Below are 27,602 nucleotides of genomic sequence, written 5' to 3' on the forward strand. Positions count from 1 at the left end.
ATTTTCTTTCCTCTAGCTGGCTGTGTATCATAAGAATATAATGTGTTCATCGACCATTTGTCATTGCTAAGGCTTCCAGCCAACAGTAGGCTATTAGTAGTTAAGTTCTAGAGGAATCAAAAGTTATACATGGCCAGACGCGGTGGCTCACACCTGTAATCCCAGTGCTCTGGGAGGCCGAGGCAGGAGGATTGTTTGAGGCCAGGAGTTCAAGGCCAGCCTAGGCAACATGGTAAGACCTCATCTCTACAAAACAATAAAAAAAATTAGCCAGTGATGCTGGTGCACACCTGTACAGTCCCAGTTACTCAGGAGGCTGAGGCAGGAAGATCAATTGAGCCCAGGAGTTCAAGGCTACAGTGAGCTGTGATCGCACCACTGCTCTCCAGCCTAGATGATGAGCAAAACCTTGTCTCTAAAAAAAAAGAAAAAGAGGCTGGGCGTGGTGGCTCATGCCTGTAATCCCAGCAGTTTGGGAGGCCAAGGCGGGCGGATCACGAGGTCAGGAGATCGAGACCATCTTGACTAACACGGTGAAACCCTGTCTCTACTAAAAATACAAAAAACTAGCCGGGAATGGTGGCAGGCACCTGTAGTCCCAGAGGCTGAGGCAGGAGAATGGCATGAACCCGGGAGGCAGAGCTTACAGTGAGCCAAGATCGTGCCACTGCACTCCAGCTTGGGCGACAGAGGGAGACTCCATCTCAAAAAAAAAAAAGAAAGAAAAAAAAAAAAAGAAAAAAGTTATATGTGAATTTTTGACTATGCGAGGGGTTGGAACCCCTAACCCCTGCGTGGCTCAAGGGTCCGATCTATAGCAACTCTATTAAAATAGAAAATTCAGTATGGTAGCCTGAAAAGCATGAGGAACTTTTACTTGACTCTCGCATGTTGGTAATGTCATAACAACTTCAGCACAGGCAAACCAAACAGGCTTAAAAGCAAGGAGGCAGGAAAATGGATAGACCAAGTGGAAGATGCACACTGTCTTCGTCCAGTGGAAGATAGAACTGGACCTGGCGCGGTAGCTCACGCCTGTAATCCCAGCACTTCGGGAGGCCAAAGCGGGCAGATCACTTGAGGTCAGGAGTTCAAGACCAGCCTGGCCAACATGGCGAAACCCCATCTCTACCAAAAATACAAAAATTAGCTGGGCGTGGTGGTGGACGCCTGTAATCCCAGCTACTCGGGAGGCTGAGGCAGGAGAATCGCTTGAACCTGGGAGGCGGAGGTTGCAGTGAGCCAAGATCATGCCACTGCACTCCAGCCTGGACAACAGAGTGAGACTCCATCCAAAAAAAAAAAAAAAAAGAATAATATAATGTATCTCCAGAACATTATGTTGAATGAAAGAGGCCAGACAGATGCAAAAGAGCACAGACTGTGTGAATCCACTTATTTGAAGTTGAAGCGCAGGCAACCTCTCTTCTGTGTTGACAGTGGCTTCGCCAGGGTGGTGAGGGGCACAGAGAATCTCCCCTGCATATGGGTACCAGCAGGCTGGCTGGGTGATGTGCAGCCTGATCTGGTGGTAGTCACACAGTGTGCACAAACGTGAAAAGTCATCAGACTGTACACTAAAACGTGTGCATTTCCCTCTATTTAAATTAGACCTCAATAAAGTCTTGGGGAAAAGAAAGTCAATATGTGATACCCCTGGATGGGATAATTTGGATGCTTTATGTGTGTGAGTTTCCTTCTGGATAACATGACAACACTCTAAGTGCTTAAAGAAGGTCTTAAGGCCGGGCGCGGTGGCTCAAGCCTGTAATCCCAGCACTTTGGGAGGCCGAGACGGGCGGATCACTAGGTCAGGAGATCGAGACCATCCTGGCTAACACGGTGAAACCCCGTCTCTACTAAAAAATACAAAAAAAAAACTAGCCGGGCGAGGTGGCGGGCGCCTGTAGTCCCAGCTACTCAGGAGGCTGAGACAGGAGAATGGCCTGAACCCGGGAGGCGGAGCTTGCAGTGAGCTGAGATCCGGCCACTGCACTCCAGCCTGGGCGACAGAGCGAGACTCCGTCTCAAAAAAAAAAAAAAAAAAAAAAAAAAGAAGGTCTTAAAAGCTGCAAGCGGCCAGGCACGGTGGCTCACACGTGTAATCCCAGCGCTTTGGGAGGCCGAGGCAGGCGAATCACGTGAAGTCAGGAGTTTGAGATCAGCCTGGCCAACATGGCGAAAACCTGTATCTACTAAAACTACTAAAAAATTAACCAGACATGTGGCACGTGCCTGTAGTCTCAGCTACTTGGGAGGCTGAGGCACGAGAATCGCCTGAACCCGGGAGGTGGAGGTTGCAGCGAGCTGACATCACGCAACCGCACTCCAGCCTGGGTGACAGAGCAAGACTCCATCTCAAAAAAATTTAAAAAAAAAAAATTTAAATAAATAAAGCTGCAAGCTTTCTTTCACTTCTCTTTAATAGAACTAAAAAGAAGTGATATTTCTCAAAATAAATAAATAAATAAAAACCGCCTGTAGCTCTTTGGGAGAGAAAAGGGAACCCATTCCAGGGAATACTAACACTGTGAAATGTCTTCTTGTGTTGCTCATTTTCAAACCTCCAAGCAATTTTAGGCGAATTAGAAGTGTGTAGGGAAGTGATGGAAACATTTAATTGATGCACGATGGAGAAAATGCCTTATTTCCCCCAGGTTATACTTTTGAGGCAAACTTACTGCACTTTGGGGTAGGATTTTCAAGCACGCTGTAACCATAATATCTGAACTAGCGTTTTGAAATGGTGTTATTTAATCAGTCTGCTAATTTAGTGATCTGGCAAGAGAGTAACCTGCGATGTTCACAGTCAATGCTAAGAGCATGAGGAGATGACCAAACTTGCCTGGAATTTTAAAACTGTGATGGAAACACTTCTGCCCATCCCACATGTGAGCAGAACGTGAATCATCGACTGCACTGATCAACGGTCTTTCACTCAAATGATTTTGGAAGCATCAGCAAACTCTGAGACAAGGGAAGTTGGATTTTCATTTATTAGCAGCTCCTCCGAGTTCTCTTTTTGCATACCAGGCAAAGTAAACCACATATGCGCTTTGTTCCCCTAAACATTTTATAGATGAGGAAGGAATAAATAACATGGTACCAAGTTATTGGTTCTAGTCTTCCATGGGGGAAAATTGGGAAAGTCCCCCAAAGATTATGCCCCCTTTAAAAAAGACTCCCCTCTGACCAGCTATGAGAAAATGGGGGATGAGGAAGCTCCTTGAAACATGCCAGGACCTCTTAGGTGGGTGGGAGAACAAAGGCCAGGCCTATTAGACATTCACACCTTAGTCAGAATTTCTTTTGCCATTTATTTGCCATCCAGGTATCACCTGCTTGCAAAATGAAAGGTTTCTATTTTCTCCTCGCACCTAATCTGAGAGCATTGAGGGGATGAGAGCAGTGTTTTGGGTGAAGGAGACAATGACGATGGGGGTAGGGGGGAACTGAAATGTAGGGCTTTGGGGGAGGGAGCTTGCCCCAGGATGCTGGAGCTAAGGATATGGCGGCCACAGCACATCATGAGAACATCGCTGTGGCCAGGAAGGACACAGTGGTCTAGGGTAGGGTGGGGTGTGTGAGGGGCTAGACAGACTCTGTCATAAGTTTTTTTTGTTTTGTTTTGTTTTTTTTTGAGACAGCATCTCACTCTGTCGCCCAGGCTGGAGTGCAGTGGTGCGATCTTGGCTCACTACAACCTCTGCCTCCCAGGTTCAAGCACCAGCAGGGTTGCAGTTTTCTTGCCTCAGCCTCCCGAGTACCTGGGATTACAGGCATGCACCACCATGCCTGGCTAGCTTTTGTATTTTTAGTAGAAACAGGGTTTCACCATGTTGGCCAGGCTGGTCTCAAACTCCTGACCTCAAGTGATCCACCTGCCTCAGCCTCCCAAAGTGCTGGCATTACAGGCGTGAGCCGCCGCGCCCGGCTACAAGGACTCAATTTTGCTATTGTAGCTTGAAAGCAGCCACGGATGATGTGTAAGCAGGTCAGGTGCGTGTGGCACCCACCTTCATCCCAGTGCTTAGGGAGGCTGAAGCAGGAAGATCACTCAAGCCCTGGAGTTCGAGAACAAACTGGGCAACACAGCAAGACTCCATCTCTATGAAAAATATTTTTAAAAAATTAGTCGCAGGCATGGTGTCTAATTCCAATACAACTTTTTTTTTTTTTTTAGAACACAGAAATGTGACATGATTTTCATGTCGTAAAGCTTCTTGATTTTTTTGGTCCCCAACATTTAAAATGTAAACTCATCCTTCACTCACAGGCCAGACAAAATCAGACGCTAGGCAGATTTGGGAGCAGAGAGCAGCCAAAATTCAATTTCATTTACTGCACGTTTTTACCTGAAAGTCCTAAGAGTGGTGATGCTGATGGTACCATTAAAAACCAATGTTTGAAAACAACAGTGATTCAGAATCTGTTGCTCTGAACTCGAAGGGAGCTTCATTAGAAATACATCAGCACGCCGGGCGTGGTGGCTCACGCTTGTAATTCCAGTGCTTTGGGAGGCCGAGGCGGGTGGATCACAAGGTCAGGAGATAGAGACCATCCTGGCTAACACGGTGAAACCTCGTCTCTACTAAAAATACAAAAAATTAGCCGGGCGTGGTAGCAGGCGCCTGTAGTCCCAGCTACTCGGGAGGCTGAGGCAGGAGAATGGCGGGAACCCAGGAGGCAGAGCTTGCAGTGAGCCGAGATCGCGCCCCTGCACTCCAGCCTGGGCAACAGAGCGAGACTCTGTCTCAAAAAAAAATAAAAAAAGGGAAATACATCAGCACAGTACTTCCAAAAGTGGGTCGGTAGCAACTCCACTTCTCATCATTTATTCCATGAAAGTTTCTGCACAATTATACAAAGGTATGAGCACACTGCAGTACTGCTTGTCATACGGGGGAATGGGGACCACCGAAATGTACCTGTTTGATTAGACAAATTACAGGAGAGTGCAGCCCCACCATGGAACATTATGAGACACCCTGGCAAGGGAAAGGGCAGAGTGATCTTAGTGGGACGTGGTGCCATTCATCCCACGGTGTTAAGCAGAAAAGCAACTTGTGCTTTCTCCTTTGCACACTCAGGGATTCATTCATTCCACAAATACTTACTGAATGCCAGTTTATGCATTAGGTGTGATTCCAGGCCATGGGGTGCACTCATGAACAAGATGAACAAGACCTCCTCTGTGGAGCTTACATTCTAATGTCGAGGGCATTACATTTGCAATTTTAAAGATTCATATGGGGATGGGTGCGGTGGCTCATGCCTGTAATCCCAGCACTTTGGGAGGCCGAGGTGGGTGGATCACGAGGTCAGAAGTTCAAGATCAGCCTGGCCAAGATGGTGAAACCTTGTCTCTACTAAAAATACAAAAAATTAGCATGTCGTGGAGGTGGGCGCCTATAATCCCAGCTAGTCGGGAGGCTGAGGCAGAGAACTGCTTGAACCCAGGAGGCGGAGGTTGCAGTGAGCTGAGATCACACCGCTGCACTCCAGCCTGGGCGACAGAGCAAGACTCCATCTCAAAAAAAAAAAAAAAAAGATTCACATGCACACATATGTATGCATACATGAGCATATATATGTGTATATATAGGTTTTTACATATGTAATGTTTATTATATATATGTAAGAGGGTTTTTAAAGGGTTAAATAATGATTTATATATTAACAAGAGAGTTTATATAATAGGTTTTAAAACCCATTTTATATATGTAATATACATTACATATATCATGTATATTATATATTACATACATATGTGTGTATATATAGGTTTTTACATATACATATATGAAGCTTTACAGCTGCCACTTTACCTTAATACTTTGTCAATAGGGAATTGCTGATTTGAACTCTGTCTTTGTATCTGTCAGTACAAAAAAATAACCAGTTGATGTTATTTAGAGCAAACAGAACTGATTTCAAAACTGATTAGAACACATTTTGGTTGAGAAAATGAATACTCAGACAGGCACTATCATCAGTTAAAAGCTCAATCTGACATAAAAGGGATAGAAATTTTCATTACTTGGGTGTGGAGAGGGGTTTTCCTTTTGATTCAGCTCAAGGAAATCAGTGCCAATCAGCCTTAGGTACCCTGCCTCCAGAACCCATTCTCCTGCCTCAGCACCACTGCACTCCAGCCTGGGTGACAGAGCAAGACCTTGTCTCTGAAAAAAATTAAAGAAAAGAAAGAGAAAAACATGTAACAGGAACTACAGTATGCTATCATTTGTGTAAAAAGAAAAACAAAGAAAATAGCCGGGCACGGTACCTCACACGTGTAATCTCAGCACTTTGGGAGTTCAAGACAGTAGGATTGCTTGAGCCCAGGAGTTTGAGAACAGCCTAGGCAATATAGCAACACCCTGTCTCTACAAAAAAAAAAAAAAAAAAAAGAAAGAAAGAAAAAATTAGCTGGCCATGGTGGCACACACCTATAGTCCCAGTTACTTGGGAGGCTGAGGCAGGAGGATTGCTTAAGTCCAAGAGGTTGAAGCTGCAGTGAGCTGTGATTGCACCACTGCACTCCAGCCTGGGTGACAGAGTGAAACCCTGTCTCAAAAATAAATAAATAAAACTAGAAAATAAAAAGTTTTCTTTAATCATTGATTTTTAAAGAGCTGTTGTATTTTTCCCACCTTTATTGCAAAATAAAGATTTTCTGTTTTCAAAGCTCATAAGAAGGTTGGTCAGGAGTCTGCTGAGTACACAGCACCGTCCCTGAGAACCTTTTAAGTCAATCATCCATTTTTAGAATCTTTTTGGAACAATGGCTCCTGATTCTCCTTAAAATGTACTTCAGGTACATTAACCCTATTACCTGTTCTGGCTTAAGCCCAGAACACAAAAGCGGTGCGTGCTCAAAAAGGGGATGTTGTGTTGCGGGACAATCAAAGACCGGAGAGACCAAAAAGGGTCAGGAGAGTTGATTAAATGAAGGTGATCAGCAGCTCAGCCGGACATACATCCAGAAAGTTTGAGCCCCGAACAAAGGGCTTTTTCTACTTTTAAACATCGGAAGGCAGGAACTACGTGAGGCGGGAAGCGAGTTACAGAAGCAAGAAACAAAGACAGCATCACAACATTTCTTGTATCTCGAGAGACACATGTCTTGCAACCTAGACTTATCGGTCTTGTGACCCTGCAGCCATGCTAGGGAGGTAAGCAGGAACTCGCTGGGCCTGTAATAAACCTTGAGGAATGTGGAGTTGGGGAGTATAGATAAGGTCCACTGTCCACAGAGAGAAGACAGGCTGTTAATATTCTCTTTTAACTTGAGTGTATGGGGGGGGGGGGTCACACTTTGCAGTAACTTTAAGAGGATTTTAAAATTTCTATTACTACTACTGTTAGGTTATAGTTGATTTTATTAATTCCTTCTTCAGTTGCAGGGAGCCCAAAAGGGTCCTCACTGACTTTGTGCGCCACCTGGAGCGCCTGCTCCCGCCCCAGCACCTCTGCTGGCGGGGGGTACCCAGGCTCCCTTTTCTGTGCCCTTTTCTGCTACTTCGTGTCTGCTGTGATGTCTTTGGCAAACATCTAGTTTGATTGTTTTTTTCTTACTCAAGCTCAGAAAAGGTGGAACTTATTTTCTCTGACCAGAGAATAACATGCAGACTGATACACCCCTCTCCATCCTGTTCTAGAGGCTTCCACCCCAAGAGTGGGGAAGGGCCAGCACCTGGCAAAGTTCTCCAAACAGAACCAGGGGCTCCCTGGAAAAGGGGAGTGGCCAGCCCTGCAGAAGCCAGGCCCAGCAGTGGCGACTACAGGTCATTTGGAATGACTGCAGGGAAGGGGACATCGGGGGCAAGGGATGGGCAGACACAGGAGGCTGCGGGGCCTCTGGGGCTAAAGAGGAGGGTAAACCTGACTGCAGTTACCAGAAGAGCCACCCGTACAACACCCTGCACCTGGCCCAATGTCCATGCTGGAGGAACGAATAAGCAAACAAAGGAAGTGAGAATCCAAAGCCGGCTCCGACTCCTTTCCACCCCAAGCCAGGGTTTCCTGCTCCCCACCCTCGGAAGAGTGGTTTTCAGACATACAGGAAAGGCTAGGACCCCTGGCTGGGAGTGTGGGAATGGAAAGAAAGGGTCAGATTCCAGGGAGTCCAGTCCTGGCGTGGCTGCTGCAGCTCGTTGTAACAGGGCTTAACCTCTCTGGGTTAAGGTTTGGTGATGAATCCTACTTAGCCTTTACCAGATACAGAACAGCCCAGGAAATTCCGTCGCACTTGATTTCTGCAGTTCCTCCCAATGAGAGTAGCATGTCACCTTTCATCCCCAAGGCCGCACCACAGTCTCTTTATGATGTATTTCCAGCAGTAGCTCTGCCCGCTCAGTATTTCAGGGAAATTACGTTTAGATGAGCAGTAATTTCTGACTATGATAATAAGATCAAAGCAATTGTATTTGGGTCTCTGACTCAATACGGGAAGGTCACCTTCTATTTCACAGTGACGGATGGATCCAGGCTGGCTATTATCTCAACCCTGCGAAGTCAGAATATTTTAATTGACCGGCACATCTATCTAGTGACAAATGTAGGGAATGCTTCATCCATTAGAAACTGATTGATTGAAAAGCACGGGGGAAGTACAGGGAAGAAAGGCTGTAATTTTCACAGTTGGTCAAACTTCATAGCATGTCCTTGCTTTTCAAAAATGATGACTATTTTTCTAACAAGATAATGCTGAATCTCCTTTTGCATTAACGTTTGTTGCTCTTAAAAGTTATCTAATGATTTGGCAAAGGAATCCAGTAATTTACGTGTCAGGAAGACGCCACATATAAAGCTACGACTCTGGCACCGAGACAAGTGTGTCCGTGATTACCATTCGCCCCACTTTCGGGCAAAGCATTGTTCCTTCTTGAAAACAGGCCAGCTGGTTTGACTCCAGGAAGGCACGACTGAGACAGCCTCCCACGGTTCACTACTCAAACTGAAATCTGTATGTGTCAATGTAAAAACGGGCCTCACGTTTAATGCAGAATTTAATGCCAGTCCTTGCTCTTTACAACGTTCTCCTGTGTATGGCCACACAGGAAAGATATGCATTTCTCCCTCCTACTAGAACCCACCAGGATAGGCAGGTTCTTACCCAACCCACAGAGTGCAGAGACCACGCACCCGCCTCTGCCCCTCCACCAACACCCACTGCCCCCTCCTGCCACTTCTGAGTTCCTAGCATATGCCAGGCACTTTGCTTTTATTTCTCTCGATACTGATAGGCTCGACGACCCCATTTCACAAAGGATCTGTGGCAGGGAGGTGAAGGAGGGTGCTTAAGTCCCAGCTTAGCCCTTATGGATATTCTCACAATTACTCTATTGCAAATCACAGAATACTACCTGGGGAGGACCCCGAGAGCTGAAAAAATTTGCTTTGGATAATGATAGATCAGTGGTTCCCAAAGTGTGGTCCGCAGCCCCCTGGAGATCCTGAGACTCCTCCAGGGAGTCCATCAGGCTAAAACTATATTTGTAATAATGCAAAGACGTTACTTAGTTACTTGGTTCACTGGGTTGACATTTGCACTCACGATGTAAAAGCAGCTGTGGGTGAAAGTGCCTGCACCCCAGCAGAGAATGGCAGAGGCAACAAACCCCTATGGTCATTGTATCCTTCACCACTGCGCTTGGGGAGGGAAGCACAAACGCCAGTTTCACTCATGACTGAAGCAGCAAAATGCTCCATGTCATTACATCTCAGCCCTTTTACCCTGTGTTCAAACGTCCTAAGCAGAGAGCACTTCTGCTGCTCACAGGGGCTCGTATGTCTCAAGGAAAGCCCTGGGTGGTTGGGTCCAGGCCTGAATTGCCGCTGTGTTCATGGAATATTGTTTTTGCCTGGAAGAGCGACTAACAAACTATGGTGATTCACACATGGGTATCTGGCAGACACTTCCTTGGAAATGGACGAAATGAGCTTCAAAGAAGACAATTGAGTGTTTGCTGCCAATGGTAAAATGCAGGCTTCAAGGGAAAACTGAAATTTTTGGAAACTTGGATCTACCATCATTAGCTTGGCAGCTTCCCAATACAGAGTCCCTAATTTCTTTTTTTTTTTTCTTTTTTTTTTTTTTTTTGAGATGCAGTCTTGCCCTGTCAACCAGGCTGGAGTGCAGTGGCGCGATCTGGGCTCAATGCAAGCTCCGCCTCCTGGGTTCCCGCCATTCTCCTGCCTCAGCCTCCCGAGTAGCTGGGACTACAGGCGCCCGCCACCACGCCCGGCTAATTTTTTGTATTTTTAGTAGAGACGGGGTTTCACTGTGTTAGTCAGGATGGTCTTGGTCTCCTGACGTCGTGATTCGCCAGCCTCAGCCTCCCAAAGTGCTGGAATTACAAGCGTGAGCCACCGCGCCTGGCCAGAGTCCCTAACTTCTAATGGTCTCACTTCCGATGTATTGACTTTACAACAGTGTGAAATGGTGGCAATTTCTACATCATGTACAGTATTCAACAAACTGCACAAGATCTTCAACACTTTCTTATAAAATAAGCTTTCTTTTAGATGATTTTTCCCAACTGTAGGCTAATGTAAGTGTTCTGAGCATGTTCCAGGGAGGCTGGGCTAAGCCATGATGTCCAGTAGGTAGGTGTACTTAATGTATTTTCAGTTTACAATATTTTTGAATTACAACGGGTTTATCAAATGTAAGTCAAGGAGCATTTGTACTTAGATTTTCCTGATCCAATGGGTGCTGATATTAATGAATGTGATATTTTATTTTGCATAATGAAGACATGTTGACATTTGGAAGATTTGCATAATTCAGGGAACCAGTATTTTGCAAATGACTAGAGTATGATGTTACAAAAGCATGCCTGGGTAAACGATCCAATCACAGTGCTGGGTAGACCAGGGGATCTTAATGGAACAGAGTGTGAAAAAGCCATAGGCGAGGTTTCAGATTCCACACTGCAACTAACCTTTCAAAACTGTTCATTAGTTGAGTTTTGGTGAAGTATCAAAGAATGTTCACAGTTATCTGAAAAGGCTACTAAAATACTCTCTTTTCCAAACACGTATCTATGTGAAGACAGATTTTCTCTATATGCATCAATCAAACAACTTCAAATGCAATAAACTGAACGCAGAAGCACATGCAAGAACCCCTCTGGTTTTGAAGACAGATATTAAAAGACCTGCAAAATTGCAAACCAACCCCATTTTTCTCGCTCAATTTTTTATTGGGGAAATAAGTTTTTCGTAAGATGTTATTTAAGTTAGCATGCGATGAGTCTGGTTTTTGTTTGTTTCTTTTTTGAGACAGTTTTGCTCTTGTTGCCCAGGCTGGAGTGCAATGGCACGATCTCAGCTCACTGCAACTTCCGCCTCCCACATTCAAGCGATTCTCTTGCCTCAGCCTCCTGAGTAGCTGGGATTACAGCCGTACACCACCAGGCCCAGCTAATTTTTTGTATTTTTAGTAGAGATGGGGTTTCATCATGTTGGCCAGGCTGGTCTCGAACTCCTGACCTCAGGTGATCCACCCTCTTTGGCCTCCCAAAGTGATAGGATTATAGGCATGAGCCACAGCGCCAAGCCGAGCCTGTTTATTTTTAAATAAGTTTAAATTTCTCAGCTTTAATTTCTAATATGGTGAGGATTCATATCACCTTTATAAACAAAGCTCCTTGGGGGGTCCCTCAATATTTTTGACAGTGCTAAGGAGTTCTGGGACCAGCTAGTTTGAGAACTGCTGTTATACATACACATCTGATGAGTCAGTAAAAACATTAAAAAGGAGGCAAAGGAATTATATCTATTATATATCATATATGATATAATGATATATATGATATATGATATATTATATAATAGACTATATAGTATATATTACATACTATATAGTATATTATTAGTATATTAATATACTAATACTATACTATACATTTGTATATTAATATACTATACTATACTATATATAGACTATTAGTATATATAGTATAGTATAGTATTATATATAATAGTATATATAGTATATAGTATAGTATTATATATAGTATAGTATAGTATTATATATAATAGTATATATAGTATATATAGTTATATATAGTATATAATATATGTAGTATAGTATATAACATAGTATATATTATATACTATATGTAGTATAGTATATAATATAGTATATATTATATAATACATGTTATATAGTATATAATATACATAGTATATTAATATATACATAGTATATATAATATATATACATAGGATATATAATATACTATATACTATATTATATAATATATAATACATAGTATTATATAATATATAATACATATTATATATTATATAGTATATAATATAGATATTATATCTATTAATAATACCATATATTATATTATATATTATATATTTTTTTGTGGTTTTTTTGAGATGGAGTCTCGCTCTGTTGCCCAGGCTGGAGTGCAGTGGTGTGATCTTGGCTCACTGCAAGCTCCGCCTCCTGAGTTCACGCCATTCTCCTGCCTCTGCCTCCCGAGTAGCTGGGACTACAGGTGCCTACCACCATGCCCAGCTAATTTTTTGTATTTTTAGTAGAAATGGGGTTTCATCGTGTTAGCCAGGATGGTCTCGATCTCCTGACCTTGTGATCTGCCCACCTCAGCCTCCCAAAGTGCTGGTATTACAGGTGTGAGCCACTGCACCCAGCCAGGAATTATTTATATGTAGTTTTTATTACTGAGTTTTGAATGTTGGGTGCTGAAGACAAGCTTTAAAAAGCCATCCCTATCCCAGCACTTTGGGAGACTGAGGTAGGGGGATCACCTGAGGTCAGGAGTTTGAGACAGCCTAACCAACATGGAAAAACCCAGTCTCTATTAAAAGAATACAACATTAGCTGGACGTGGTGGTGCACGCCTGTAATCCCAGCTACTTGGGAGGCTGAAGCAGGAGAATCGCTTAAACCTGGGAGGCGGAGGTTGCGGTGAACTGGATTGTGCTATTACACTCCAGCCTAGGCAATAAGAGTGAATCTCCGTCACAAAACAAAAAAAAAAGTCATCGTTGTGAAGGTCATCGGCTATCTTCGTATTTATAAATGGGCACTGATGGCTCAAGAGAAAATTTCAGAGACAGCATCATAACTGGTTTCAAAACATGCCACATTTCAAACCACTCAGGCAGAAGAGAAGATGCCTGCTCTCTGAGTAACTGCTGAGGACTCTTAATTAAAAGTGGCTCTAGACTGGGCACAGTGGCACACACCTGTAATCCCAGCACTTTGGGAGGCTGAGGCAAGTGGATCACTTGAGGTCAGGAGTTCAAGACGAGCCTGGCCAACATGGTGAAACCCCATCTCTACTAAAAATACAAAAATGAGCCTGGCATGGTGGTGCATGCCTGTAATCCCAGCTACTGGGAGGCTGAGGCAGGAGAATCACTTAAATCCAGGAGGTGGAGGTTGCAGTGAGACAAGATCGAGCCACTGCACTCCAGCCTGGGCGACAGAGCGAGACTCTGTCTCAAAAATAAAAAAATAGTGCTAATGATGACAACCTGAAAATCCAAGTGAACAATTAGGATGCAATAAAAATGGCATAAACCAATCTTTCCAAAATCATATTATTTTATACAGCTGCTATTAAACATGTGATGCTTAATAAATAAGACATTAGTCTATTCCATTTATATTTCTAAAGGTTATTTACTCAGGTTGGCCACTCTCCTCTACCTGGCTTTTCTTCACTGGGACCACAGGGGATTGTGCCTCATATTCACAGTGGCCCAGGATTTGAACCCACATGAGAATTTGCTCAAGGTCATACAGCTGGTCAACCACAGAGCTGGGATTCACCTCCAGTCTGAATCACCACCAAGGAACCACTGTTCAACTCCTTGTACATGTCCCCAGACAGGTAAAACAACCAATCTCTGGTGTTAGAAATCATCTAGCCTTTATTTTGGGGGTAGAAAGCCCTAGAAAGCTCATGAGTGCCATCCACTAAGCGTGGAATCTATTGCTGAATACACAAAATCTTCTCCTTTGATAGAAGAAAAACCTGAGGAAAGTAGTGACTGGATTTGGTAAATAGCCCCAACAGGGCAAGAGCCAGGGCCCCTGACCCGGGGCTCACTGCTAGTCCCTACCTTCTTTCTTTTTTTTTTTTTGAGACAGGGTCTTGCTCTGTCGCCCCGGCTGGAGTGCAGTGGTGCAATGACGGCTCACTGCAGCCTTAACCTCCTGGGCTCAAGTGATCCTCCCACCTAAGTCTCCCGAGTAGCTGGGACCACAGGTGCACGCCACCATGCCCAGTTGTTCTTTTTTTTTTTCCTGTAGAGATGGGGTTTCACTACGTTGTGCAGAGTAGTCTCAAATTCCTGGGTTCAAGCAACAGTCCTCCCTCCTCAGCCTCCCAAAGTGCTAGGATTACAGGCATGAACCACTGCACCCAGCCCTCATCCACTTTCTGACAGTTTCCCCCCCAAAACTTACCTCCTCCTTGAACACATTCAGATGTTTCCACTCCTGATCTGTCTGAACCAGGGAGAAGTGAACCAGCCAGAGATGCCATGAGTGCCTGGGAGCACAGGCCCCAGCTGCAGGGATGCTCACGTCTCAGCTCCAGCCTCCTGCTGCAGGTACGAACGAACATTTTTTGTTTGTCGGATCCAGTTTCTCAAGAAGTCTCAATTTGGACTTCTGAGTACAACCTGATTTTAACAATGCTCGTTTTATTTAAATCACAGCTCACCAGTTTTTGTTCTCCGGACTAAGGAATCCCCTTTTCTCTCCTCTTTGGTGATCTTTAAACCTATGGTGCATTTGTGCACGTCTAACTGTCCCAGAGGTAAATTTATGTGGTCTTTAAAAAGGGAGAATTCAGAAATTAAAGTGAGTTCTTAGCCTAAGGAGCTGTAGGAGACGGGGAGGACATCAAAGTGTAGGGCCTTTGCGGGAGTCACCCTCTGTGAAAATGTGGCCTGATGGCAGCTCCTCACCAGGTGACTGTCCTTTGTCCTAGTAACGATGGCATTTGGCAGAATAGTCTGCTCCCTCACTGGGTCATAAGACTTGTAAACAGCAGCCAGGTACACAAGAGCCTTGTGGCACCGTGTGACAGGCCACACCACTAATTAAACCGTTTGTAAAAGGTCATAGTGCGTGTACCGAGAGCACCACAAATTCATGATAACAGAGGAGTGATCCATCACAGCTGTTCTTCCAGAAGCATCGTGAAGATTAAGTTCACTAAAATCGATCTCCTTGTTACAAATGGAAGACGACCGAGCCAGCAGGCTTCCAGCACGGACCCAGCGGCGTCCTCCAGCGGAAGCAGCCAGCTGGTTTCATGGCCCGTCCCTTGCCGAGCAAAGCAAGAGGTTAACAAATGCCCAGCTCTCTTCCAGTCCAGAGCATTGAGGTATTTAGAGAAGAAACAGTAACATTAAGATGCAAAGAATCACCGAGCCAAGGGAGGATTTCATGGGTATTTTGTGAGGCTTTCCGTCTCTCTTTGCTCTCTGAGCTCTCTAAAATAGCAGCTATGAAATTTCTTCCCACAATGAACGTGCCTTATTTTTGGTCTTTCGTGGAAAGCACTTTACGAAGTGCCTTTGGCTTCACGCTCTAGTCTGCCCACTTACCACCCTCTGAGGATGAACAGAACCTGCATTTTCACCCAGGACCTTCCGTTTTCACTTCACCTGTGGAGGAGCAGCCCACGGACGGAGTCCACCTGCCAATTAAACACGCTGCAGCCGCACGGGAGACAGCTGGCCCTGGTGAGCTTTAATTAAGGAGCTGGCTGCAGCGACCTGGGGTACCCCGGACTTGCTTGATTAAACAGGTACCTTTTCACCGGCGACCCTTTCGCTCCTTTCACTGGGTTCTCCACGGACGTAGTGGGTGATTCCTCGAAGATCATAGTGCTGAGTCTATATTATTCAGATTTCACTGGTCTAAGTTGATGGTCTGAACATGACAGTGTTGAAACATGGGTTTCTGATTTTGTCAAAGGCATAAACGTGAAACTGTAAAGAATAAATTGTTTAAGGGGAAAAAAGTAGATTTTCCCATGTTCCTATTACGTTTCTTATCTTTTTTTTTGAGACAGAGTCTCGCTCTGTCGCCCAGGTTGGAGTGCAGCGGCGCAATCTCGGCTCACTGCAACCTCCGTCTCTTGGGTTCAAGTGATTCTCCTGCCTCAGCCTCCCAAGGAGCTGGGACTACAGGCACCTGCCACCACGCCCAGCTAATTTTTCTATTTTTAGTAGAAGTGGGGTTTCACCATGTTGGCCAAGCTGGTCTTGAACTACTGGCCTCAAATGATCCACCCACCTCGGCCTCCCAAAGTGCTGTGATTACAGGCGCGAGCCACCGTGCCCAGGCAAAACTGTTTCTTTTTATATATTCTCTGCAAAATCCCTGCAGCTTCTGCAGGCAATGAGGGCGAGACAGTCCTGGGCCATCCGAGAGTGTGGCCCAGGATAACATGGGTCCTCGGACTGAGGCCCAAATCTTCGGGTCACTTGGCAAACACATAAACAACAAGTTACAGGGAGGACTGAAAGTGCCAGGGACTCAGCCCCAGCTCAGAGAGAGAAAAAATCAGAAAGCAAAGCATGTGCAAAGGCACCGTTTCAGTTCAAACAAGGTTTAACTTTCTTCAAAAACTTTGTGTGACCTATTTATTTATTTATTTATTTATTTTTGAGATGGCGTCTCACTCTGTGGCCAGGCTGGAGTGCAGGGGCGCCATCTCGGCTCATTGCAACCTCTGGCTCCCTGGTTCAAGCGATTCTCCTGCCTCAGCCTCCTGAGTAGCCGGGATTACGCCACGCCCAGCTAATTTCTGTATTTTTTAGTAGAGATGGAGTTTCACCATGTTGGCCAGGATGGTCTTGATCTCCTGACCTCGTGATCTGCCCACCTCGGCCTCCCAAAGTGCCGGGATTACAGGCGTGAGCCACCGTGCCCGGCTATGTGTGACCAATTTAAGACTATCCCCCAAATATTAGAGAGATATTAGTTGTGTAAGGCAGAAGAACGTCCCGCATCCCCACCCAGCCGAAGATGCACACTTCCTCATCCCTGGATCATGTGAATGTGATGGTAATGTGAGAAGGGGGAGCTAAGGCTGCAGATGGAATTCAGGATGTTCATCTGCTGACCTAGAAATAAGAACCCTGGATTCCCCGGGCTGGTCCAAGGTCACCACAAGGGTCCTTCAAAGACAGCAGGGATGCAGAGGAGGTAAGAGGGAGAGATGGGGGATGCCACGTGGCTGGCTTTAAAGATGGAGGTGACGTCGGCCAAGGAATGCGGTGCCTCTAACTGCTGGCGAAGGAGGGGGATTCCCCCTTAGCGCCTCCAGGAGGATGCAGCCCAGCAAGACCCATTCTGGGCTCTGATCTCCAGACTACAAGAGGATTAATGTGTGTTGTTTTAAGCCCCCAGGTTTGAGGTAACTTAGAGCAGCCCCAGAAAACGCACGCACACTCATTCATGCTGCCATTCATCTGCAGACACCAGGTTCCCTCTTTGCCTCAGTGTCCCTAATGTTACACTGTTCAGATAGTTCTCCCTTGCCACTCACACATTCAAATGGCTCGAGCACTGTGGCTCCAAGCACCTGCTGCCGTGGGCCTCTTCTGACACCAGCTGGTGCACTGAGGGGAGTGCGCCCTCCCCGTAACAGCAGGGCCGAGTTTCCTCTGGGGCCAAGCTCCCTGCTGCTGCCTGGCTCTGAACACATCACATATGGTACATGGGAGCCAAACACAGAGACTCGCAGACACTGGGCAGGTGTGTGTGAGAACACGGGTGGTCCTGGGGAAAGGTCACGTGGGCCATACTGGTGGGTGAAAGCAAACCACATCCATGCTGCCTCAAAGTGTGTCTTTAACGTTTATTGACAGGGTTTCCCACAGGGTCTGCAGTCAAAGAATCGCTGAGCCGTGTTTCCTCGAGAGACAGTGCGTGGCATGGGCGCCTTGCTGCTGCCCTGGTCCCAGAGCTTCTCCTGTAGGGGTGTCGGCTACAGGAACCTTATCCCAGCTCCAAACTGGACGCCATCACATATCCTAAAAAAAAAAAAAAGGGGAGAGATCAGATGCGGTGGCCGCTCCGCCAGCCCTGCCATCTTCACGACTCAGTGAGCATGCGCCCCTCAGAAGGCGCCACCTCCGCTTCCTCCTCCTCCTGCCGCCTTCCTGCCTGGCTGCCGACCTCACCCTCACTGGCCCCAGCTGCTTCCTCCTTTGCTGGTTAAGAACCTTCACCAGCTGGTTAAGCCCTTGGAGAATGGAAAAGGAAAAGAAGGAGAGACCCAAATCCTCCTGCACTGCTCCCTCCTCACCTCCTTCACGTTCCCCTCTCCTGACGGGAGGACAGAGGGCCAATGAGAGGAGGAGCAGGGAGGGAAGGAGCAGGAAGGACAAAGTGGGTAGAGTGAGAATGGGGGAGAGGCAGGTAGACAGAACTTAAGGTCTGCCCAGCCCCCAGAAGGTCCTGGGGCTTAGGAAGCCAGCAGTACCCACAGCCCTACAGGGGTTTAGCCTGACCACCTCTTAGACCTGCTCCTGACCCCAGGAAAGAAGGACGTGAAGGTCACATTGGTTGCCATATCTGTTATGAGCTGACCCTCTGCAGGTGTGACTCCACACAGTGGTAAGAACCTGCTGACAAACCACCAGGCCCATTTTCAGAGAGGAGCAAATAGGCTTGTCACACAGCTGAGAAGTGGCAGGGCAGGACTCCGGACCCAGCTCAGGGGCACCCACAGGCCTCGCTCTTTCCGACACACAGCCTGCCTCAGCCTGGCTGAGGACGCACAGCTGGGGGACAGCCTGTCACTCTGACAGCAGGCCTGCAGCAGCTCTGTCCGCCTGGAGCCTGTGCACGGGGCAAGGCCAATGCTGCCCATTTGGGACAAGGTGGGCCTAACCTAGGGACCTCAACTTCCAGGGAAAATGATATTCAGAATCCCACACAGCTGCAGCCAGGGCCAGGGAACACAGCCTTTTTGCAAGCTGTGGGCGATTTCTAGAAAAGACTGGCCAACAATAACGGCTCCTTTATTCACGTTCCCGTGCCCTCGCCCAAGCTGAGGATTTGCAGCACGTGAGCACTGGCAGCGAGTCTTCCTTTTTCAACCTGACTCTGAGCAAGAAGACACAATATCCGATCCGTGAAGAGATTCAACACAGATACTCATGAATGCTGCGCCGGCCTCCTGCAGGATGAAGGGTGCTTAATAACCAACCCCAGCAGTGCAGTCCTCTCACCAGAAGCCAGGCCTGCGGCCCCTTTGTGATTACAGTAAGCCACACCCATGGCCTTAAACCACCACAATACACATCAAAGCCTGGGCTGCATTTGTACCATTTAGTTGTGTTCAGATCTGTTTTTATATTGTACACTCTTGGCTCCTTCAAACTAGTCTATACCTACATTTGCTACTGACAAAAATGTCTGAACATAAGCTATGAGCTAAAAAGGAAGTCAAGCTCTTGGCATATGCAATTCAGAAAACAAGCAAGCATTCCAATAAAGGCCCATTCACTCTAAATACAAACAGATTCAACAACTTCACAAGCATCGGTTTATGCTCAGAGACCACATAAACATGTCACAGAACAAAACACCCACTGCGAACATACAAAGCAGTGCTGCGAAGTTCTACGAGACCAGGGCAAGCCAGCCTTGCCATCCTCCAGAGACCGCCCCAAACATCCACCTTCTGCTGGGCGTCCTCTCCCTCCCCTATGGCCGCTGTCTTGGTGCAGGGCTCCCAGTCATCTCCCACCTTCTTCTCACCCAGAACTGCTGGTGCCAGCACGGGGTCTTGGAGTCTGATGTTCAAAGGTTTCTGAAGAACTTGGAATCTGAGGCTGGAGGCCAGGAAGCACCCAGCACGGGGTCTTTAGGAAGGTCATGCCAACAGCACCCTCAGCGCCTTGCACCCCATCTCCCACCACATGCCAGGAGCCTCTCCACCGGGCTCTCACTTCCAACACCAGGTGGTGCTCTAGTCATGGGGACCTCAGCAGTGAACAAGGCAGAGGAAGTCCTGAGCTCAAAGACCCTGGCACGTAGCCAAGGGGGTAAAGGCCAGCGGGGCTGGAAGGCAGAGGCGTGAGAGCTCAGGGCCTGGGCCTCCCCACACCCCTTTCTGTTCCCATAGGATGCGGTTCTGCCCGGCGCCCGCTGACACTGCACACCTGCACAGCTTTGCTCCTGCCTTTGTTAGCCGGGAGCTCTGTCCCTGTGTGTCTTCTGCAAGCACCTGGCTGTCTGTCCTCCAAGAAGATTCAGCTCAGGTACCTTCTCCAGGGGGCCCTCTCCGCGCCCTCCCCAACAACCGAGATGATCCACTTTCTTGTCTTCGCGCTGCTAACTGTGAGCTGCTCTCCCAAGCGAGCCTGCCTGATTCAGCCCTGCATCTCCAGAGATTGAACGCCTAAGACACGAACTGACAAACGCTGTTAGATCTCAGACACAGTGGTGCCACAAATCACTTGTGGCATAACATTTAGCAAACATCTCAAAACTGTTTCCTTCTTTATGAATGTCTGAAGTCCTGTTTACAGTGTGCTCGCCTCAGTTATGGGAGAAACCTGTGGATGATTTCTACACACACGATGCCCCATCCTGCCAGCTACCTAATTTTAGAAATGAAGATTAAACCTGGCAACCTCACTCCAACTTTACGAGATTCCAATATTGATGACCGACTTCAAACAGGGCCTCACACCGAGTGAAAATGTCTTCCACACTCGGGGTGCCGGGCTGACCCGTTCGGAGCTCACTGTCCTTAATAAACATCTGCTGAACAGCTGCCACCTGGCCTGGGGGCAGAGGCGCTTCCTTACAGCCTGGTCTTTACATGTCACGTGCTTAGTATGCTACTTCCTCCCAGAAGAAACTGTACTTTGAAATTAATCTCTGAAACGTATTTTTTAGATTTAACCTGAAGACACAGAAGTAAAGCTGAAAGGTAAATGTAACCACTTTATATGAAAATTATTCCAGAAAGGGTCAATTCAGCAGAGCGCCTAAAAGCCGCGTTGACTTCTCAGGGCACACTGACCCCCAGTGGCTACAAAGAGCACTGCAATGGTGGTGATGGCAGCGCGCGCTGCTCAGACCCTCCCCGCCGGAGACGTGCACAGTGGCGGGTCCCAGAGCAGGAGGGCGTGTGTCAGAGAGCGGTATTGAAAGCTTCCCTGGCCCCGACACCCCTCGAGCCCCGGGCCTGCAAAGTCAACCACTCAAAACCACCCACTTAAGCCAGGTGTTGGCGCAGCAGCGTCACAGCGCCTCTGGGGCTACCCGCAAGGATGCAAATGAGCAACCCCAGCACTCCATGGGCACAGGGAATAAGGGCTTCATAGAAAGAAACCTGCAAAACCAGCCTGGTCTGCTGAAGACGGTAACGGCCTGGAGTTATCTAATAACACAGTCTTGCTCTAGAAAAAGGTGCTCATTTTTTCACTTTATTATCTCCAGAATCAGGGCACATCATCCCATCTACAGCTTGTCACAAACTGCCTGTCAGGTGGTGGCTGCACCGAGATGATGTGGAGGGGGAGGGGCAACACCTCCCACAGGAACCCTTATGTGAGCGGCTGGCCACACCGGGTGTATCAGCAGCAGAGCAGCCCAGGGAAAATCACCACGTCCCGACCACAGGCCAGGCGGTGCGCCTGCAGTAACTCACCGAGTTCTCCAAACTGCAACAGTCACCATCATTATTGACCATCCTCTGGGCATGAAAATGGACACCCAGAGAGGTTTCGTGACTCACCCCGGGCCGCACAGCCACACAGAGTGGCCAAGCTGGGCCCCAAGCCAGGGTACCTGGGCTCCCAGGCACACACGCACGCAGCCTGTGTGACTACACCCTTTCCAGCTCGGGCTCTGTGTGGAGAACAGGTGAGGCGTGGAGGGGAGTGGGAGCTGGTGGTCGTGGGAGCAGCCACCGCCATCTCTGAAGGCACTGGAAGGCCCTCTCATCACTAGGGAGCCGCAGCAGCCTGGCAGCCCCTGCCGTGTCCCCAGATGCAGAGCAGATGCTGAACAGCCTTCTGGCAAGAGCGTAAAGAGCAGATTCCACTAAAGCAATAACCGTAAAGGACCTGAATGACAGGCGCAGACTGCACCTGAGAGGCGATGCTCAGAAACACTTGCGAATGCAGCTCCCCTTTACAAAGCACCACCCCCTAGGTGCTGGTGCGGAAGAGAGGGCGAGTAAAAATGATACAGCATTTCCTTCAACTAGCACAAACTACAACCTGTTTAAAACTGGGTTAAGGCTCCAACAGCACCACCATTTGGTGGCAACATAAAGGTAGATATGAAAATGAAGAGAAAAAACATAGGCTGGGGTGCTGTGAATGCATAAACAAAAATAAGAGGCAGTATGAACACTGTTGTGGACTGAACGTTCACGTCCCCCCAAGATTCATATGCTGAAGTCCTAACGCCGACAGGATGGTGTTGATACCTGTAGGCAGGCCTGTGGGAGGTGCTGAGGTGCAGACGAGGTCATGAAGATGAGGCCCTCGTGCTGGAATTAGCAGCAGCATAAGAAGAGGCATCAGGGCACTGGCCTGCACTCTTCCTCCTCCGAGTGTGGACACAGTGGCAGGGCTGCCATCTGCGAGCCGGGAAGAAAGCCCACCAGCAACCAATCTGCCAGCACCCTGATCGTGGACTTCCCAACCTCCAGAACGGGCAGAATATGAACATCTGTTGTTTAAATCACCCGTAAATACTCCATGGTATTTTGCGATGGCAGCCTGAGCTGACTGCCATACACTATAATGAAAGCACATCTGGATCTCCAAAAATGTACACAATGCAGCTGGGTGCGGTGGCTCATACCTGTAATCCCAGGACTTTGGGAGGCCAATGCGGGCAGATGGCTTGAGCCCAGGAATTCGAGACCAGCCTGGGTGGGCAATGTGGTAAAACCCTGTCTCTACAAAAGATACAAAAATTAGCCTGGCGTGTAGTCCCAGCTACTTGGGAGGCTTAGGCAAGAGGATCACTTGAGCCCAGGAGGTCAAGGCTGCAGTGAGCCATGATCAGGCCACTGCACTCCAGCCTGGGTGGCAGAGAAAGACCCAGTCTCAAAAAAAAAAAAAAAACATGCCGATCATGGTGCCTCATGCCGTAATCCCAGCACTTTGGGAGGCCAAGGCGGGCAGATCACAAGGTCAGAAGTTTCACACCACGCTGACCAACATGGTGAAACCCCATCTCTACTAAAAATACAAAAAATTAGCCGGGCGTGGTGGTGCATGCCTGTAATCTCAACTACTCAGGAGGCTGAGGCAGGAGAATCATTTGAACCTGGGAGGCAGAGGTTGCAGTGAACCAAGATCGTGCCATTGCACTCCAGCCTGGGTGACAGAACGAGAGTCCGTCTCAAAAAAAAAAAAACTTTTTACACAATGCATGTAAGAAATAGAATGTGTTTCTATAACTGTTTAAATAGCCCTATACCATATTCACCCATGGAACATTTAGTGAATCTTTCCTCAATAAAATACGGGGTGGAGAAAAGCCAAGAAGGTGGGTTCCTCCGCTGCAGAGAGAGGGGTTCTCAAGGTTGATTGACTCCTCTGTGGTCAGGAACAAAGCTTCACTCACCCTAACTTTCCTAGAGTCCCTGGCCTGCAAAGTCAACCATTCAGAACACTGCCTTCTGTTTTCAGCACACAGGAACCGTGTCACGCGCCAATCCCTCCAGCCGGACCCTCGCAGGGGCTCCCCCTCCCCGGGGAACAACAAGCTCAAAGTGCCTGAGGGGGCGGGTGGGAGCACTTCACACTTGCTCCTCCAAACTGGATGAAGAAAAACCCAATGGGGGAAAATACATGTGTTTTCATTATTTTGCTATTTCATTTCTCTTAAAATCTTGAAGCTTAAAAGTCACTGATGAAATTAACCATGTCCAAAACAAAATAAAATTACTGGAGAGTGGGATGTGACTGTGGAAAATAATTCCCAACACGTACCTGTCGCCCGTCTGTACTCCCATGGGGATGCAGTAATTAAGTTCCAGCCGAGCGATGTTGCCAAGCCTGAGGACGATCCCGGCCCCGTACGACCAGCGGATGCACTCAGCCAGCTTACGAATGTGAGCTTTGGGGCCCTCCCCTGACAAGAGAAAGACATGTGAGCAACAGTGCATGCCCGTCCTTCCAAGCTCTCCCAGCTCTCCCAGACAAGCCCTGGCTCCCCACTGCTGGGCCCTGCCGTTGTTTTTAAAGCCAGGCCTACAGATTAAGGAGGATGCATGAAGTGACATTAGGACCCAAGGCAAGAGAGGACTTGGAACCATACTTACTCACAGCCAGAACAACCACACCCTCTCAATTCTTTGGGCTTGGCATATTCTGCTGCCTCTGCTTAGAATGACTCTTCCCCATCTCCTGACCACCTGGGAAGCCCCACTCTGAGTCTCAGCTTGGAGACTTCCATGCCTTTTAGGAAGCTTTCCAGGCACCCCTAGCACCCAGGCATCTGCTGGGAGTCTCTTCTGGACCTGAGCTGCCGGAGGAAGGCACCCAATCCTACTCAGCTCTGTGGCCATCATGACTTGTGTATTAAATAAACAGATTTTTTTCGTAAGGGCATTAGATGATTATTTTTCTTGTATGCTTCATTTGCTCAACCAACCACTTAATGCTGGGCACTATATTAGGTGTTGTAAGAATTTGTTACAGGTATGGCACAGTCTCTAGCCTTAATGACTATGTAATCTAAAAAGACAGACATGGCCTGGCACAGTGGCTCACTCCTGTAATCCCAACACTTTGGGAATGCAAGGCGGGGTGGATCACGAGGTCAAGAGATCGAGACCATCCTGGCGAACATGGTGAAACCTCGTCTCTACTAAAAATATAAAAAATTAGCCGGGCATGGTGGAATGTGCCTGTAGTCCCAGCTACTCGGGAGGCTGAGCCAAGAGAACCACTTGAACCCAGAAGGTGGAGGTTGCAGTGAGCCGAGATTGCGCCATTGCACTGCAGCCTGGCGATGGAGCGAGACTCCGCCTCAAAAAAAAAAAAAAAAAGACACCTTTTTGTGCACTGTGCATTTAAACATGAAAACAACTGTACTACAATGGTTCTTGAATAGCCCAAGTTTTACCATAGTTGAGGTTACAGAGGTTTCCTGCGTTGAGAAAGAAGTGTGTTCGGAAAAGTTCTCCAAAACCGCCCTGGCCTGGCCGGAAAGGTAATGGGGTGTAGAGGTGCAGGCCGCCAGCCCAGTACGCTTCTCCACCTAGGTAGTCTCCTAAGCAAGGGAGGGGTGCAGAACAAAAACAAGGTCCGGCAAGGTTAAAATCGCGTTAACTTTCCACAGTTTACAGAAGCAAGATTTCTGTCCTGTACACAACGCCACACAGTGCTTGAGTTTGCAAGCAGCTGTTCTCATTCCTGATACTGATGGCCTCATTTTAAATAATCTTTCTTTTTCTCCTGGTTTGTTTCGGACCTTGATTTAATTGAGGAGGCAAACAAAGCCAATGTTGTTGTGGAAGGAATGTGCTCTGTCATTCATCGGATCTGTGAAATGCTTTGAAGAAGTGAGTTTCATGACAATGACTTTATCCACCAATGTGGATGACCAAATCGCTTCCACTTGCAAATGAAATGCATTATTTTGCCAAATTTTCGAGACCGCAATATAGACACAAAATGCAGAAAGTACCTCCGCAGTGTGTGGAGACGGCTGCACGCAATTAATCAAAAGGCAGAGACTGCCTGCCGCCCACTGCACAGCGAGACCGGCTCCAGCTCAGCGTCTCTAGAGAAGAGACGATTCTCCACGGTTCATGACCACTGGGATTTACGTTACTTTTGCCAAAATTTAAGCCTATCCACTGAGAGCATGTATTTGCATATTTCTAAACATGCTCCTGTCCATTCCATTTTAAACTACAAAGCAACAGAAAACCTCCAACACGAAGGTTTATACTTTGTTGCAAAATACCATTTATAAAAGTGTCTTAGTCTCCTCTAATACAAAATGACAGACCATGAAATGGAAAAATACTGAGGTCTTCAAGATTAACTTCAAGGAATGAACTGTTGATTCATTTAAAGACTTCAGTTCCTCACAATCCAGAGGAAGAAGGAAAAAAAAGATGCCAACGTCTCCTTAATCCCTTTCAAGACTAGAGCTCTGAAGGGAACAGAGAATGAACAAATTACAGGAGAACAACCTTGTTTTATTGTTTCCCAGAAACCGCTCCTCCTCTCTTTTCTGAAATAACTGATTTTATTCCAATCATAAAAATTAAATATACTCATTGTAGAACATCTGATCAACATAAAGAGAAAAAAAATGAAAGTATTTTAATTTCTACCATTCAGAGATAAACAGCTAACATCCTAACGTCCTTTCTTCCAGTGGATTATAATGTAAATGTAAAATCAAATAAGCCAGCCAATAAAATGTGGCTCATTCTATACATATATATATACACACACAGTTTCCAGTCCTACTTTTTTTTCAGTTTTAATATATTGTAAACACTTTCTCTTAATGCTTTCTCTTCCTTGAAAATAGGATCTTTATGCCTGAATAACAACATAGGTGGACCAATATTTAATGATCTATTTCTCTTCCATTGTCATACTGGTTGCTAACTCCTTTATCATGGACGTTAACCTATGATGAGTTTCCTGGCACACACATGTATTTTGTTAAGCTTTTATCGTGTATACATACAGCAAAGTATACACATCCTAAGTGTACAGCTCAATGAATTTCTGTATGTGAGACACACCTGCCCAGTGAGCACCAGGACCAAGAAACCAAGCACACCCCACACGCAGGCCTTGCCCTCCCTGCTAACCACCACCTGCCACCTGCGCCACATGCAGCCACTGCCCCCTCCTCTCACAGCAAAGGCCGCCTCACTCGCCTCCAAGCTTCATACACGGGATCTTCCAGGAGGCATTCCTCTGGGTCCAGCTTTTCCCCCCAACATGTTTCTGAGATTTACTCATTCCATCATTCAGTCGGCGGCTGTAACTTGCTCTTCCTCATTACAGTGGAAGATACCACTAATTATCTGACTTTTTCCCACTGTGGATGGGCATTTGGGTTTCCAGTTTCCAGCTGGGGCTACCATGAATAGTATTATTAACAATTCTTGCACATACATATTTTAGGGCTCTTGATATATCAAACTGCTTTCAGAAAAAAATTATAGCAATTTACATCCTTGCCCACAGAGTGTGGCCAACCGCACGGAGGTGGTGAGTGGAACACCAGCGTGCTTTACTTCTCAGGTAGGTAAAGGCTCAGCTCTCACAGACTCGGCATATCACACTTGCTTATAATAAAACAAATGAAATAAAACCATCAAAAACTTAGGTTCCTTTTCTTAAAAATTACACTCTAATGAAGCACTCTAAATACAAGTGAAAAGAAATAATCTATACTTTGGACAAAAATGCATGCTGAGTGCAGTCGTTGCATATAATGACATAAAAATGGAAGCAACAAAGGTGTTGAAAATTTTAACAAATCCCAGGCGTGGTGGTTCAGGTCTCTAATCCCAGCATTTTGGGAGGCCGAGGCGGGCGGATCACCTGAGGTCAGG

At 46.9% G+C, this 27,602-nt stretch overlaps 1 protein-coding gene and 1 non-coding gene across 3 annotated transcripts in view; both read right to left on the reverse strand.

Moving 5' to 3' along the window:
- Nucleotides 1-17,865: 17,865 nt before the first annotated feature.
- The window catches only part of SAMM50 (SAMM50 sorting and assembly machinery component), a 42,479-nt gene continuing 32,742 nt past the window's right edge, over nt 17,866-27,602 (reverse strand). The window contains exons 13-16 of one of the 2 annotated variants that reach the window (XM_077948806.1): nt 25,136-25,282; nt 23,998-24,139; nt 22,859-22,955; nt 17,866-18,054 (exon numbers count right to left, since the gene is read on the reverse strand). In XM_077948806.1, the coding sequence (XP_077804932.1) occupies nt 18,046-18,054; nt 22,859-22,955; nt 23,998-24,139; nt 25,136-25,282 (395 nt within the window). In that variant the 3' untranslated portion in view covers nt 17,866-18,045. 2 annotated transcript variants of the gene reach the window in all.
- MIR7205 (microRNA mir-7205) lies at nt 21,159-21,218 on the reverse strand. Its single transcript, NR_128395.1, is given in 1 exon segment — nt 21,159-21,218. It is a non-coding gene; the product is annotated as a microRNA mir-7205 (primary transcript).

The sequence above is a fragment of the Macaca mulatta genome, chromosome 10 (assembly GCF_049350105.2).
Source record: "Macaca mulatta isolate MMU2019108-1 chromosome 10, T2T-MMU8v2.0, whole genome shotgun sequence".
Lineage (NCBI taxonomy): Eukaryota > Metazoa > Chordata > Mammalia > Primates > Cercopithecidae > Macaca > Macaca mulatta.